At 44.4% G+C, this 15,904-nt stretch overlaps 1 protein-coding gene across 1 annotated transcript in view; it reads left to right on the top strand.

The window, feature by feature from the left end:
* Positions 1 to 3,564: 3,564 nt before the first annotated feature.
* The window catches only part of cecr2 (CECR2 histone acetyl-lysine reader), a gene marked incomplete at both ends in the record, with an annotated part of 113,478 nt that continues 101,138 nt past the window's right edge, over positions 3,565 to 15,904 (top strand). The window contains one exon of the mRNA XM_080737023.1: positions 3,565 to 3,699. Coding sequence (XP_080593149.1) covers positions 3,565 to 3,699 — 135 coding nt within the window. The remainder of the gene's footprint in view (positions 3,700 to 15,904) is intronic.

Here is a 15,904-nt window from a genome sequence, read left to right as displayed (position 1 = left end):
GCAAAGGCCATCGACGACTCTTCTCCATCCAGCATGGCTTTGGGCTGTCCTTTCTACCTCTCCCCAGCTGGTTCCCTGTCTCTTGAGCTCCGCCTCAGTGTCTCGTCTCCCTCTCTTCCTCTTCCCCTGAGGGTTCCAGGTCAGGGCCTGGCGTGTGGTACTGGTTGCTGGTTTTCTCAGGGTGTGACCGATCCATCCCCACTTTCTTCTCAGGAACTGTTTCTCCACTGGCTCCTGTCTCCCTTTCCTCCAGAGTTCCTCATTTCTGATCTGTCTTATAATGTAGGTGGGGAGATAACATAGAGAAACCATAGAGCAGGGGTGGGCAACTTTGATGATGGCGAGGGCCACTATATTTCCACCTTCACTCTAGAAACAAGTCCCCTGGACTTTTTGTGGTATCCCTTAAGCCTAAATGTCTGACTGTACCTTGTGCTGTTTACATTTCTGTCTAATAAGGTAGTCAATCAATCAATCAATCGATCAATCAATCAATCAATCAATCAATCAATCAATCAATCAATCAATCAAATAATCAAATAATTCTGATAGTTTTAGTTAAATGTGAGGGTCCCTGCAAATAAAATGTTTCAGGACGAGTGCACGAAAGCCAGCTCAGGCATATACTGTACACCGGACAGTTACTGGATTTAGTGCAGGGATCTTCAACGTTTTCAGGCCAAGGACCCCTTAGCTGAGAGAGAGATTAAGCAGGGACCCCCTCTACATATTGTATAAACGTGTGATGCACATTTTCATAGATTTATAGATATTCATAGACTTGTTAACAGCACTGTCATCAGTCTGTTGGATACATGTTAATGTGTATTTACAGACATTTAACCTCTTAAATCGTCACTATTTTGTAAACTAGACCTTTCACTATGTACTTGGTCTGCTCTTTTTTACCACCAAACCTATTTGCCGAAAATAGCTCTCAACGCCTCACAGCGCGAGGCGTTGAGAGCTTGTAGATCTGCTATTTTTGTCTAAAGTTCTCCTCAGAATAGGGATGCGAGGGTTCAAGTTGTTCATTTAAAATAATGATCCTACCACACAAGGATTTGGTGGACCCCCTGTAATGACTCTGAGGACCCCCTAGGGGTCCCGGACCCCCTGTTGAAGACCCCTGATTTAGAGGATTTTCTCCTAGCAACATGACAGCCTTGAGGCGGTGTCTGGGTTCCCAAGGGACGGAAGACACCCATCAGCGCAAGGACAGCACTTTGATGGATGTCCACCTACCACCCTCCCCGATATAAGGATGACTGCTGTCGACCTCTGTTTTTCATCATAACAATTCAGGTCTACCTGAGTTCTATGAACCATTGGTTCTCAAACTTTTTATTGTGACCGTATGTCGCAGTTTAGTATGTGAACGATCACAGCTTGTCCGTATGTCTCTGTCTATAACGCCTGCCACTGTGGTTCTATGGGTTTGTTGATCTGACATCACTGTGATGTCAGGGGAACCACTCTTAACAGAATGGGTTTGCTGCTCTGACATCACGCTCTGATGTCACACAAACTGAATCACTTTTATGCCCAATATATGGAGTTCCCTGATGTCATCAATATTAAGCCCATATCTAACAGGACTTCATATGGTAATGCCCATATATGGAGGCCACTTCGGCCACATACCACACTAACGGCTGGTTCTACAGACAGGGATCTCCATGTATGGGCATAAAAGGGTATGATGTCAGATATCATAGGCATCATAGGATTTTCACATAACGAATAACTGAGTAAGCATGTTTGGGCTCTCACAGCATATCTCCATAATAGAACATGGATCTCCATATATGGGTACCAGGGGTCTCCATATTTGGGTGGTCCGATATACCGTACATCACTGACCAGATGACCAAGAATTGGCACAACCTCGCCTGTCGCCCTGAGGCGTCTTACTAGTTTATAGGTGCTCGGGTGGAGCAGTGGTAAAGTCCCTGCCCACCACCACCACGGAGGTTGTAGGTTCGAATCCACTGTGGTGCAACCGGATCTGTCGGGTGTCTACACAAACACAACTGTCCCCTGTTTCAGGATACAACATCAGTGACAACACAGAAATGACTGAAAAAGAAAAGAAGAGGAACCTAATTGACCCTTGTGGTCTATTTGATTTACAGACCCATTATTTAAATGTTAAATTATATAGCAATAATTTAACCACGTTGACCCTATAAGAAATTTGAAAATAGATCTGCTATTTTAAAAATATCTTGAAAATGTTGAACATTTATAAAAACATTCTAACAACACAAATATCTGGCTGCTTTACTGCACGGATTTACATGCACTTCTCACTGATTGCGGTGGGGGGAGCCGGAGGGTCGTTTATTACACAAACCGTCCAGTGTTGTTTACAAAACAAACTGCCCCATGTCTATGGTTTCACTACACTAGCCGGTTGGGATTCGAGTGGGACAGACAGTCAAAAACAAAGTTTTGTTGTTGTTATTATTATTGCTGGAATATCCTAAAATAATGTTCTGTTCCAATGCAGCAAGCATGAATAAACAGAAAGAACGTAAACACAATCAACTATAAACCTTAAACCATCATTGTTGTGCAAATACTTTTGCACTACAATATTCAGTGTTCAGTGTATATTTCTACATAGCAGTATTGATTTGAGTACTTTTTCCGCCACACACAAATGATTCCCTTTAAAACGCCGACGGGCCTGATCACCCTGGGGATGGTGGAGGTGCCACTATCGACCCGACGTCACAGAGGTCAGCTGTGATCACAGAGGTCTGCGATCACAGCAGATCACAGCAGAAAAAGACACTTTACAACCTCGGATAGCTCTACAAAGTACAAACACGCGTGTCACGGTGTCATCGCCTGAAGATCGCTTCGGAACAGCACCGTCGCGTGACTCGCGTCTTCTTATCGCCCCGTGCACTTATATACAGAGTCGAAATAAACGCGCGCCCCTCTCTGCTGTTTTTCTTTTTTTTTAGTCGCGCCTCCTCGCCCTCCCCATCTGTTCATAGCAGTGGGCGTGGTTTACTGGTACAAAATATTGTAAGCTTGGAAAGAATCAAGCCATCCTGGTGAATCATGATCCTGAATCTTTGATTCTGTGAAAATAATAATAATAATAATAAAACCGCTAAACGAGCTAGGGTATTTATTAAATGTAGTCATTAAATATTCAAACACACATAATGAATGGGAGTTTTTTTTTAAAGTGGCACCAGTAAACCACGCCCACTAGAAACGGTGTGTGTGTGCGTGACGGTGTGTGTGCGTGCGTGACCGTGTGTGTGCGTGCGTGACCGTGTGTGTGTGGTAGAAAACACATTATCCTAGCAGGCAGCGCTCCTAGACGCGGCGGGTCGCAATGGCAACGCAACGGCAGCGTGGAGCAGCAGGCTTGTTCTGTGGAGGACAACTTCTTTGGACGCTTCTGTAGAAAAGGGAACGCTATACTAAAAGGGGGATTTTACACAACCTGGACGTTTATAATAACACGCGGACACGGAAACATAAGGGACAATAATCTAAAGTTCTGATGCGGATGAAGGGACAGAGTTAAGGATATAAACCATGTCCCAGGGATGTACTGCCAGGGTTGTTGTTATACCCGTGGAGGAGATCCAGTCGTGGTGGGAAGTCCCCGCCATAGCGCACTTCTGCTCGCTCTTCAGGACGGCGTTCAACCTGCCCGACTTTGAGATAGAGGTAAATAAGAAGAATAAACAATAAATAAAAAGCTTTCAGTTTGTGATTCTACGGTCCTTGCTCACACGACGCGCAGTGTGTGTGAGTGAGCTCGTCAGATCACTGCGAGCGACAGACACTCATGGTGGTGGTGTCTGTGGCTACGGTTACCAAACTAGTTCTGTGTGTTTTGTGTTGTTGAGAGAGAGAGAGAAATGCTCAAATGCGGTAGATTGCTGTCTGCTAACGCTAGTTAAAGTGGTGGGAAAAGTAACATGTTTTACTTTAAAGTAAAAGTATCAATACCGCAATAGAAATACTCCGTTACAAGCAAGAGTCTGGTATTCTAAATGTACTTGAGTAAAAGTACTGGTATCAAAATGTAGGCCTACTCAAACTCAAAGTACCAACAGTAGAATGTAGCCAAGTCATTGTGCAAAACGTCCCGTCACAAATGTATACAAATCTTTTGAAAATAGAAATTACAAGCACACACAATGCATTGTGAGCTTGTAGATTGGCTATCTTCAAATGGCCGAAATGTATTCAGGGCTGAAGTGGTTAATGTGTTTTTTTCTAAATCTACAAAGTAACTATAGCAAGTAACTCAAGATTTAATATAGGGTGGAGTAAAAGTACAATGTTTGGATCCGAGATGCAGTGGAGTAGAAGTTAAACATACAGTACTTAGTTAAGTAAATGTACTTAATTACTTTACACCACAGACCACTGGATGATTCCTGTCTGCTAACGCTAGTTTAGCAACGCCTTCGAGCTTCATTCATTACCTCTATAATAATAATAATCCCTATAATAAACGAACAGGTCTTTATAAATCAACGCAGCAGAGAACACGTGGGGGTTTATTTATGTTGCAATCGGACTTGTAGAAAAGTTCGATCGACCTCCCCCCCACCCCCCCCCCTTCTCCAGTGAATGACTATGAGTAGCTAAAGCCTACTATAAGGTTACTACACAGCCATGTGCGACCCATTTGTTTTCATTCTGTGAAACTTGATATTTTAGATCTTCACGTTTCGCCGTGTTGTGGTCGATCACGTGGTTTTTGGATCAAAGAAAGTAGAGAAAAACAAAACAAGTCTTGGATATTATCAATACTTGTCAGATGGGGGGGGGGGGGGGCTAGATCAATGTGTCATGTCCTTGACCTGAAAACGTTTTGAGATCCACTTGTTCTAATAGAATAAAGTAAAGTTGACGATGCATGGGTTCGTTCGGCGAAGCCTCGCCGGGGTTTATTGTCCTTGCTGCGGTTGAAGCCATCTGGCTCCGGGTCGTCATAGGGACGCAGATGCCCTTTCAGTCATTGTTTCATCGCATCGCCCCTGATCTTTTTTTGTTGTTGTATTATTTATTTTACAACAAGAAGAAGCGACAATTTATGTTCCTGTTGAGACGCTTCCTCTTCAACAGAAAGAAGCCACGGAGCGCAAACCGTAGACAGAGTCTGACACTTGTGATTCCTTCCCCTACCTATAGGCTATACCGCATTGGGCTTTTATTGTCACATCACCCCCACAGTTACATAATCGAACTTTATCTTCCCGACGCGATCATTGTTGCTTGTTCGCTCGATTTCCCTATCTCTTTGCCGCGTGTGCCACTCTAACGTTTCACATTGTCTTGGTAATCGATGAGTGCTAGTTGATATGATCGTTTGATCCATCGAGGAATGATGGCACTTAAAAGAAACCGGTAAGGTCAACATCACGCATCAACAGTCTCCATCGCTCATTCACACACCCCCACACCTCCCATCCGCCCCCTGGGATGAGAAACACACGTAGGCATCGCTTTGTTATTAGATGAGAGGCAAAGCAGATGGAGATCACATTGCTCCTAGTTTACATGAAAGTTAAGGGTCTTGTGTAGGCGTTTACATAAGCCACATATTCATTACCGACTATGATGATGTATAGGCTACATAGAGCCTAGATACACTGAAACCAAACCACTGAGTGTTCATTTCATTCATTCATCATTTGGCTGCATTTTGTACCCTCTCCGAGTTGTTCCATTTGCTGTAGCGCAAGAAGCAGTGCATGCGTTTTCATACCATTCGGTTTGAATGATTTATCCACCTTTAGCCGCATCACTAAGCAGAGATCACATGTGCTGCCTGCATCCAACCGCCAAAGCATTCCGAGGAAACACATTGAGATGGATAGAGTTCTAGATGCTGTGACATCTCAATTAGACAGCAGCCCCCACGTTCAAGGTCATAGCTCACTTATATTCTCACTTGTGACCACGCATGTAGTAAGAATTTGCCAGGAAAAAGGTTTCTCAATAATGGCATGGCCAGTGACGGTCATCATCATCATGTCAGCCTTAATGAGGAACAGCAATATAGTTCTTCCTGGCAAGGGCTGTCAGAAGTAGGGATGGGACGATATGACATTTTCATATCACGATTATTGTGACAAGAAATCGTGATTTACGATATTATCGCGATAATCTGAATCCATTATCCTGGGGCAGAACATTTGCCAAAAAATAGCCGATCTACAAGCTCACAACACGTTACATTGCGACGCGTTGTGAGCTTCTAGATCTGCTATTTTTTGGCAAAGACATTTGATACAGAGTGAAAAAAAGACTGTATCAAGTATGTATATTATAAGTACCTTTTACAAATTATAGAGGGTTTAAGTGGTACCGGATATGCAGCTCGGTAAAAGGTGAATTGATCCCAGTGCATGACGGAGGACGATATCACAATAAATTACATCTCCACGATACGATTATCGTTGCTGTTTTTTATCACGATAAACGATAGCATCGCTTATCGTCCCATCCCTAAAAAAAAAGTTGTCACCTTATCACCTTGCTGTTATGCGCCACATGGTTCTGGCCACAACATTAGAGGATGTTGTCATGTAAGCACCTCATTAATCTAGTTACATCATGTGTAGTGTACCAGAACACTGATCTGCTTAATAACAAAGAAATCTATGCTTTGAATAGGAATTGTTTGGCAGGTATATTTTTAGACCACTGGGTCATCACAAAAGCTTTGAGCGAATAGCAACGTGTTATTCTTCAGTCCTGTGCTCTTGAACAATTTTGACTGAGTCAGTGATATTTAAATGCATATCGTCGTTGTCGGGTGGAAACCTTGTATGTCCAAAACCGTTCTTTTTATCATTCTAAAAAATGAACTAAACTAGTGAAAACAGCCGATCTAGGCGTTATGTGCTTGTAGATCTGCTGTTTTCACTACTTTTGTGCGACGGCCTTGTCTGATGAAGCAGGGCTTTCCTTCGTGAAGAAATGTACAAATTTTAAACTTGGAGATACGAGGTTTCTGCCCGACAACAATGATATATTCTTAGAAGTGTGTGCCTCTAATCCACATGGTTTACATGACCTACAGAGGTTGGCAGTATACAGCTCAACAGTGGGTCAAAGAAAACTGAACTGTTACTCATCTAATCTACAATGCCTTGGTAACCATGCGTTCATGACTACCGACTTAGTGTGGAAAGGGAGCTTTCCGAGCTTAGATGACTCACAGTGTTTCCCGCTAGGCTCCTTCTCTGTTTTTAGTTCCTAGGGGGGCTCCTTCATGGCGGTGCTGAAAAAGAAGCAGGTGTCTCGCTCAGTAAATAGTGCACAAATCCAGGTCTAAGAGGATCTTGTGTCTTTGATGTGGCCTTGACTTGCCAGGGAGATGATCAAATGACTACTTCTAAGAAAACGGATCAAATGGTTTGAGGTACTGAGATCAACTCTGGTCTGGGCTGTTACTATGTGTCATCAGTCCTACTATTAGAAAAGTACTGTCTCTGATTGTTAAGTAAATAAAGTTAGATGAGTAAGGATTAAACGGTGAACAATCGTGTTATTTTATTATCGCGGACGCCACGCAGATCAGGCAGCACATTTATAGAGGAAGAGGGCCAAGCAAAATGGATTGGATAGTTGGAAATTTTGATTTCACTTTGGGTCAGTTTAATGAAGATGACTTGACTTATCGCAGATTGCATCTTGGCCTGACAAAACTTTTCAGTTGCGAGATTTTGTATTTCTACTTTTAACCCCTGCAGATATGAAGCTCAATGTGATAAGTCATTAAAACTCCACCCCATGCATGCTTTGAGCTTTCAAGATTGATGGGGGGGGGGGGGGTAACTGTCGTTTATGACAAAACTGTATCCCAAGGCTTTGTAAAGCAGTGTGTTCGGCAACTTCGGCTGTTGGCTTATCTGTTCAGACAGGACGGTGGGAGGGGCAGGTCACGATCTCTCTCTCTCTCTCTCTCTCTCACACACACTCTCTCTCTCTCTCTCTCTCTCTCTCTCTCTCTCTCTCTCTCTCTCTCTCTCTCTCTCTCTCAAAGCTGTTATGCAGCCCCAACCTGCTGATTCTTCCACACACGTATGACCAAACGATCAATTATGACATGACAGGATCAGTGTTGGAATTCTGGAACAGATCAGGATGTCGAGGCAGACACTTCAATATCTCTTGTTTATTGTTTATTGCATGAGCTCACACAGGAGAGGTTTGTCAGACACACACACACACACACACACACACACACACACACACACACACACACACACACACACACACACACACACACACACACACACACACACACACACACACACATCCGTCAGTGGTCATGCAGTTCTCTCTCTCGAAAAAGAAATCAAGTTAGTCAAGATCCATATTTAGACAAAGTACTAGGGAATCAATGTCAACAAATGTCAAGCTGTACCAGTCAGGTCAACAAGAAGTGGCGCCTTGACTCTAACATATTCAGATTGTCAGAACAGAACTTGTAAGACCAAGGATGAATGACACCATCAAGTCTACAGGTATGCTCAACAATTAATAATCAAACCAATCTAATAACAAATAATGTATTAATGAAATCAATTATTAACCCATCCTGATTTTTGGCATGTCATTCTAGGCGAAAAGTAAAATGAAAAATTGTAATACATTTTCAAAAATAGTCATAATAGCTTATGAGCTTGTAGATCTGCTATTTTTCACTTTTTTACATCATCGAGCTAATAGAGGCTGCCTGTTTGCCATGGGGACAAATTTAATCTTGGCTTCAGGTCAAAATGAGTGTCAGATCCTGTGTCTAGGTGAGACATGACCTTTGACACAGGACCACAATAGAAACTTTTTGTGTTATCCTTTTAGCATTGTAAAATTGTACCACTGTACTATTTGCAAGCTGTTAATAAACTATTCAATCAATGAAAAAAAAAAAAGAAAGAAAAAATCGAAATGTCTCAATAGAACAGTGTTTCTCAACCTTTTCTCTGCATGGGCACACTTTTCATGTCCCAAGAATCCATGGGCACACCAACATAATACGGGGGTGTAAATATCATCACTGTCGGGAAGAAATCTTGTATCTCCAAGTTTCAAATTTGCAAGTTTCTTCGCAAAGTAAAGCCCTGCTTCATCATACAAGGCTGTCGCACAACAGTAGTGAAAACAGCAGACCTACAAGCACACAACGCCTCAACAAAGTGCCAACCTGCCCACATCGGCTGTTTTCACTAGTTTAAATCATTTTTAAAATGATAAATACAATACTGGCTTTCAAGCAGTTTCAAGGGGCACACTTGACCCTTCTCAGGGGCACACCAAAGGTCCCCAGGCACAGTGGTTGAGAAACACTGCAATAGAAGAGCACGGAGACAGAATACAACCACCCCAATTGATTGCATCTTTTTAGTTTAGTTTTGTTTGTAGTTTTTTGCAAGACACTTCGTCTGTTAGTGGATGTGGGGTGAAGACAGTGGAAACTGTGTCCACAATCGTGCATGGCACAGCCTTTCCTGGCGTGGCATGTTTTACCTTTTTTTTTTAAATGGAAAAGTACCTAAAGGCAACCTGTTCCTGTGACCGGTCTACTGATGTCACGCTTGCAGACTCTGAAGGCTGTGGTCAAACAGGAGAGACAAGAGACATGTTTGTTTTGAGTTTGACTGCTCAGGAGAGCTGGGACCTGGGTGCTGTCAGTACTGTAGTGTTTGTGCATCACATCAACATCAAACAAGAATTTATTGAGTTTTACAGCGACTCAGGGATTCTTTTGATTGCGAGGAGGAATTTGCTTCGCTGAGAGGTTGGTGCATTGTAGTGAAGAATCAGTATAGACAAAAATCCAATTATTTGCAACTGTTAAGAAACCGTAGCCTATAGAAAGTAACATTTCAATTATTTACATCTGTCAACTGAGCTGAAGTGAACCGTGTGATTGGCCAATGGATACATTAACTGACTTAGCTATTGTTCATAAAATTGCATAAGAAAAAACATCAAAATATAAAGCTAAGCACCAATATTGTATTAAAACTAAGACATAATGGCTAGAACCTACATTATTTTTCAATATACAGTGTACTCTAGCTAAATGTACACCTTATACTGGTGGCTAGTAGGTAGATCAATACATTATAAATAGAGATGTTACCGATCAATCGGCAATGGATCGGATCGGGCCGATCAAAGCGTGATCGGCGATAATCGGTGGTTTAGATCAAAAGGTAAATTCACCGATCCGATCCGATCGGTGCATCCGATCAACCAGCCGTTCAGTATGCCCACTTGAGGCCATTTTGGGGTATTGATTTCCACAGTGCTGAAGGAATAATTAGTTACTGCTATGATAATAAATACATAGTAATGCTGGTAAATAACTATAAGGCAAATATATAAATGAATTCATTAGTGAATGAATGAATTAAAGTTAAAACATTAACATTTAGAAAATATAAATAATAACTTGATCGGATCGGTGAATGATCGGTATCGGGTGATCAAACGTTTGTGATCGGTGCTCGCTGATCTGTTCCAAAAAACCTGATCGGACCATCCCTAATTATAAAGTATTGATATATTGCACATATCAGATGTACAACGGAGTAGTAGCATACGCATTCCACAGTTTTGTGTGGAATATAATGCACATTGTAAAGCTGGACGAATAACATTGGTCAGTTAATGATCAGATTAATGTACAGGCACAATCTGAAATTAAAATGAGTTTGTATCACGAGTCACGACAATGTCTACTCTACAATACATTATTACTACATAAAGGCGTCGTTTCTTTTATAACATTGTTTTGCTTATGAGCCATTGATCAGAGTGGGACAGTGTTAGGTCTCTGCTCTATATGTAAAGTGTCTTGAGGCAACTCAAACTCTATTACTAACTGAAATGTATCAGTGATTTATAGTATATTTCAATATCTCTTGCTCCAAGCACCTCCAAGTGTGAAGCGTGATAGAGGAGCGTAGCATGATTATGGCAAGTCCTGGTAAAGACACGCTGGGATTGGCCTGAGGCACTTTGAGTGACACTTCACCGCCAAACATTATTTACTATTCTGTCCCTATCGGGACCTAACTCGAACGGCGCCAAGTTGGCTCAAGCAGACTTCGTAACGCTCGACACGGCGACTCGTTTAGCTTGCTCGTCTGTTTCAAGTGGCTCAAGTCAGCTTGAGACGGCGCACCTCTGTCGCAGTTTGGTCAGTAACTATCCTTGTTCTCTCAAAAAAGTAATGTATGTTTTCTCAGTCTTTCATTCAGCCAATGGGAATGCAGGGAGGGCGGCGCTTGCCAGAAGGGCACTACGATTCCCTATTACGCTGTCACCACCAACCAACAAGGGCGACCTGATATAAATATAAATAACAAGGCACCTCAACAGAGTGCCAACCTGCCAACATACATAACCACAGACGGCTATCATCACCCACCCTTGCGCGCTCTGCTGGTCGCACTTGTCGTTTTCTTCGGAAGGTGACGCAAATCGCCAGCCGTAGTTGGCTGCACCAGACGCAAGTTGGCACCTCGACAGACTGCACTCTAGTTTCAGATGGGCGTTCTGTGGCCAAATGAATCTGGAGGTTAAGTTTGAGAACCGCTGGTCTCTAGATAACTTCCAGGTTGCAGCGCACATGTGTGACTGAGGCTTCCCATTTGCTCTCTCATACCTTCTGACCAATGTCTGTGTGTGTGTGGTGGAGGCTCGGAAGATGGCAAGTCTGCTGCACCCTTTGCAACCCAATCTGTGTGTGTGTCGGTTGGGTTACCTTTTAGAACCAGCAGTGGGGGTGCTGGGAGGTGGGGGTGCAGGAAGTGGTTGTCATTGGCCCTGACAGAGTGGGGGGCGTCGGGGTGATTTCAGCGGAGCTGGGGTCTTAGTGTCAACATTCCCTGACATTCCATCACTCCTACATCGCGGACGCCCGTCTCCCATACAGGCGGGCTGCCGCGCCGCGATTGGCTGTCACCCCGGTCCTGACGGACAGCGGGGGGTCACTGTGGCTCGCTGGAGTGCCTCAGCCAACTGTGCCTGTCACACTCATGCTCCCTTGTTAATCTTCTATTCTGGTTTTGTCCTCTGGTGTCAAAATTGGCAGATGAGTTAGCGGAAGGGCCTCGGCATGGCATGCAATGCAATGCAATGCATGCATACCTCGGCAGTATTAGTCGCCGTTGTCAACGGGAAAAGCCTCTGTCTCGGTGTCTGCTGCCGTTTCCTACTGAGAAACCGATAACGAGCTAGTTTGGAAGAGGGGGGAAAAATCCTTTCGGCTGTGTCTTACTAGGAAAAAGTTCTGCTTCTCCGCTATGCCAGTGCGTTCTCAAAACAGGGAGCGTTTCGCTGTTACTACGCGTCATCTTTTTGACACCCAAACCCAACCCATACCCTAAACCTAACCTCCGTGGGTTGAGTCGCTAACCCTCCCGACGCTCCTTTGTCGAAATAACGGTCGTTCGAAAGAGCGAGATTTCCCCTTCAAAACATTACATGTCAAGGTCATCAAGGACCCCGCATTTGACCTAGAAACTCCTGCACACTGACTTAGTGTCCAACAAAATACTTTAATGGGACTACACAACGTTTCGGTCTGTTTAGAGTAGACCATCATCAGGCTATCTTTAAGGATCCCGCATTCGACATGTATTTGACCTAGGATCCCCCCATGTGACAATATTTTGTGCCAGGGGCCCCCATAGGAGAAGGTTTGTCAAGATTTGTGAACATTTTATAATAGCCAAATAATAAGACGAACTGATCCTGCCCACTTTGAGAACCAGTGCCCTACACAGAAGCAGTGGTGGATAAAGTACTCACATTTTTTACTTGAGTTAAAATATAAATACTGCAATGTAGAAATACTCTGTTACAAGTAAAAGTCTAGAATTCAAAATGTACTTGAGTAAAAGTACGAAAGTATTGGCATCAAAATGTACTAAAAGTACCAAAAGTAAAAGTACAAAATGTTTGAAAATGGCAGATCTAAAAGCTCACAACACGTCGCGATGCAACACATTGTGAGCTTGTAGAACGGCTATTTTCAAATAGCCAAGGTATAGAATAGGGCTAAAGTGGTTAATGTATGTTTTATAATATAATCATTTATATCTGCAAAGTAACTAGTAACTAAAGTTTTCAAATAAATGTATTGGAGTAAAAGTACAATATTTGGATCCGAGATGATGAAAGTATTGGAAATTGGAAACACTCAAGTAAAGTACAAGGTGGCTGTGCAGGTCGCTGTACAGTCCTCCCCTGGGCGGTGGTCTGAAAACTAAGTTGTGTATGGATGGATGCAGGGACGTGCTGGGCCACTGATTCAGCCCGGGAAAAAGAGTTGGAGAGGCCCTCATTGCGCGCTATAGAGAGAGATATCTCTCTATAGCGCTGCTGCTACTCAAAGATTTGCCATTTCAGATCATGACAAGTGACAAGCCAGTGGGCCGATTATTGTACATGAGTTATATTTCGTCGTTGTCGGGTGGAAACCTTGTATGTCCAAAACTGTTTGTTTTGTATTTATCATTTAAAAAATGATTTAAACTAGTGAAAACAGCCGATCTACAAGCACACAACACCTCGCACCGCGAGGCGTTGTGTGCTTGTAGATCTGCTGTTTTCACTACTTTTGTGCAACGGCCTTGTATGTTGAAGCAGGGCTTTGCTTTGCGAAAAATGTATACATTTGAAACTTGGAGATACAAGGTTTCTGTCCGACAGTGACGATTTACTTTGTTGGCCGCCCAGCCCCCAAAATGGAACGAAGGCCGACATTTTATTCTTATTTTTTTCCTAATGGCCAGCCTGGACCGGCCGGGAATGAACCGGCCGTTCGGGAGTTGTCCCGCTTTTCCCAATGGCCAGCACGTCCCTGATGCGTGATTATGGATCCCACTGGGAAAGATGGATAACCACGCCCCGGACTCATTTTTGAAGCTTGTGATTGGCTGAACCGGACGTAGGGAGCGCTCCGTTGTAGTCTCTTGGACCGCGCGAGGTGCACCAAAACCCAATTATCATTGCGTTTATCGTGCGCTTGCCCAGGCCTTACGGCCTGGGCATAAATAGAACGATTGCATTCACCACGGCTTCGTAACTTGCGCGGCGCTCCGCCGGCCGCGCGGCCCTGGCCCAAGGTCCGCTGGCCTTCGCGCCGCTTGCAATGTCATGGACAATTACTGTGAAAACGAGCGCTCTATGCCGTTTCCATCCATCTTTCCCAGTGGGATCCATAACCACGCGTCCCTGATACCACTACTCCACTCTTCCTATGGCAGTTTCTGGCAGGACAAAAAAAAAACAGTCCTTTTTCATGTAACAGAGACTTTTTTTTCTCTCCCTCCCCCCTAATGAATGCCACCGTTGAGAGCACAACTTTTGTGTCCCGTGAAACCGCTACCGGGCTGGCGGGATATTAACAAACTCAGTGATCCAGTCGGAAGGTGCTGGCTGTGGCGTTGCCGGGAGAGCTTCTTTTCTTCCCCGAGGTTCCAGTCAGTGATAATGGCAGGTTATTTTTTTTCTCCCTCTTGTGTGTTAGTGCATGTGTTCTTTTTTCTCTCTCCCACCTCTTTGGCAAAGGCTCACGAAACGGCTCCTTGCACATTGTTCCTGTGCTGATACACTTCACTGTCACTGGAGAAAGGGGGAGCGATGGAGGGTTATAGGTTTAGATAGAAGGAAGAGCACCGGGGGCGAGTGACGTAGAAAGGATGAGACTGTGAGGTGCGTTTTATGTGTTTGTGTGTGTGTGATGTAGGGGGAGGGGGGGGGGGGGGGGGGTCTGCAGGCAGGGTGTCACACCAAATGCTGGGCCCTGGGTACAAGGATTCACTGCGGGACACCCTATGAATGTTAATTATTGAAAAATAGCAGATATACAAGCTCGCAGCGCGGCGCCGAGTGCCGCGCTGCAAGCTTGTATATCTGCTATTTTTGAAAAATCTTGAAAATGTGTGCAAGAAACCTATGTTTCCATGTCAGTAGTGCTCAAACCTTTTCATGTCAAGGACCCCCAACATGATATGTATTTGGCCACAGACCCCCATCTCAAAATATTTAGTTCCAGGGACCACCCAGAAGCAAAATTTGAGTTACAAATGTTCGCTTAAAAAAATATATGTATATCTGCTATTTTTCAATAGCTAAAGTTACTAGGGCCCCTCCACCTTGGGCCCTAGTAACTCAGTCCCACTTTCCCCCCCCCTTGTGACGTCCATGTCTGCAGGATGTAGGCCCAGGGTCAACATGGCTGTCCGGCAGAGCCTCCCCGTCCCCCTCCAGGCTGACTCTTTGTCTCTGAGGAGTATGGCTTTTTTCTTTTTATCTGGCCAGTGTTGCTGTGAAATGATCCCTGAAATCCCACAGCCTCCAGGCGCCCCTGGATCCTCGAGGATGTGTCCTTCAGCGGGCCAGCGAAGGAGGGCTGCCAGACGCCCGCCGCTTGATTGGTCGCCAAAAAAAAAAAAAGAAAAGCCCCGGCCCCGTGTTCCCCTCCCACTCGCCTCTCTGCTGGTCGCCCATTCGGGGTGCGTGGTCATGCTTCTGTTCCGTACATCTTCATTGCCCTGTCCTCCTCCTCGCGCCGTCCCGGCTCTGAAGGACGCTGGCCTCGTCCTTGTTTTATTATTTAATCTCCCAAGACGGGCAGGAAGGGATGGGGGGGAGGGGGAGTGGGGTACTGGAAACTGCTGCTAATTTTCTTTTTCAGGGTTAAATCGGTTCACAGTGGTCTGACGGAGCCAGGCGTTGTTTGGTCCTCGTGCGGTGCGGGGAGATGGGAAGTTGGCTGCTGCTCTGGAAAGCCTTGTTGTCCCGCAGTTAACGGGCTCATTAGCCACGTTCAACCTGGCATCCATATTTTGGCCATGTCCTCTTCGAAGATGGCAGCTCTGCT

The sequence above is a fragment of the Nannobrachium achirus genome (genome assembly GCF_963921795.1).
Source record: "Nannobrachium achirus genome assembly, chromosome: 11".
NCBI lineage: Eukaryota > Metazoa > Chordata > Actinopteri > Myctophiformes > Myctophidae > Nannobrachium > Nannobrachium achirus.
The sequence above is the reverse complement of the archived record's forward strand: the minus strand, read 5'-3'. Positions and strand labels throughout refer to the sequence as shown.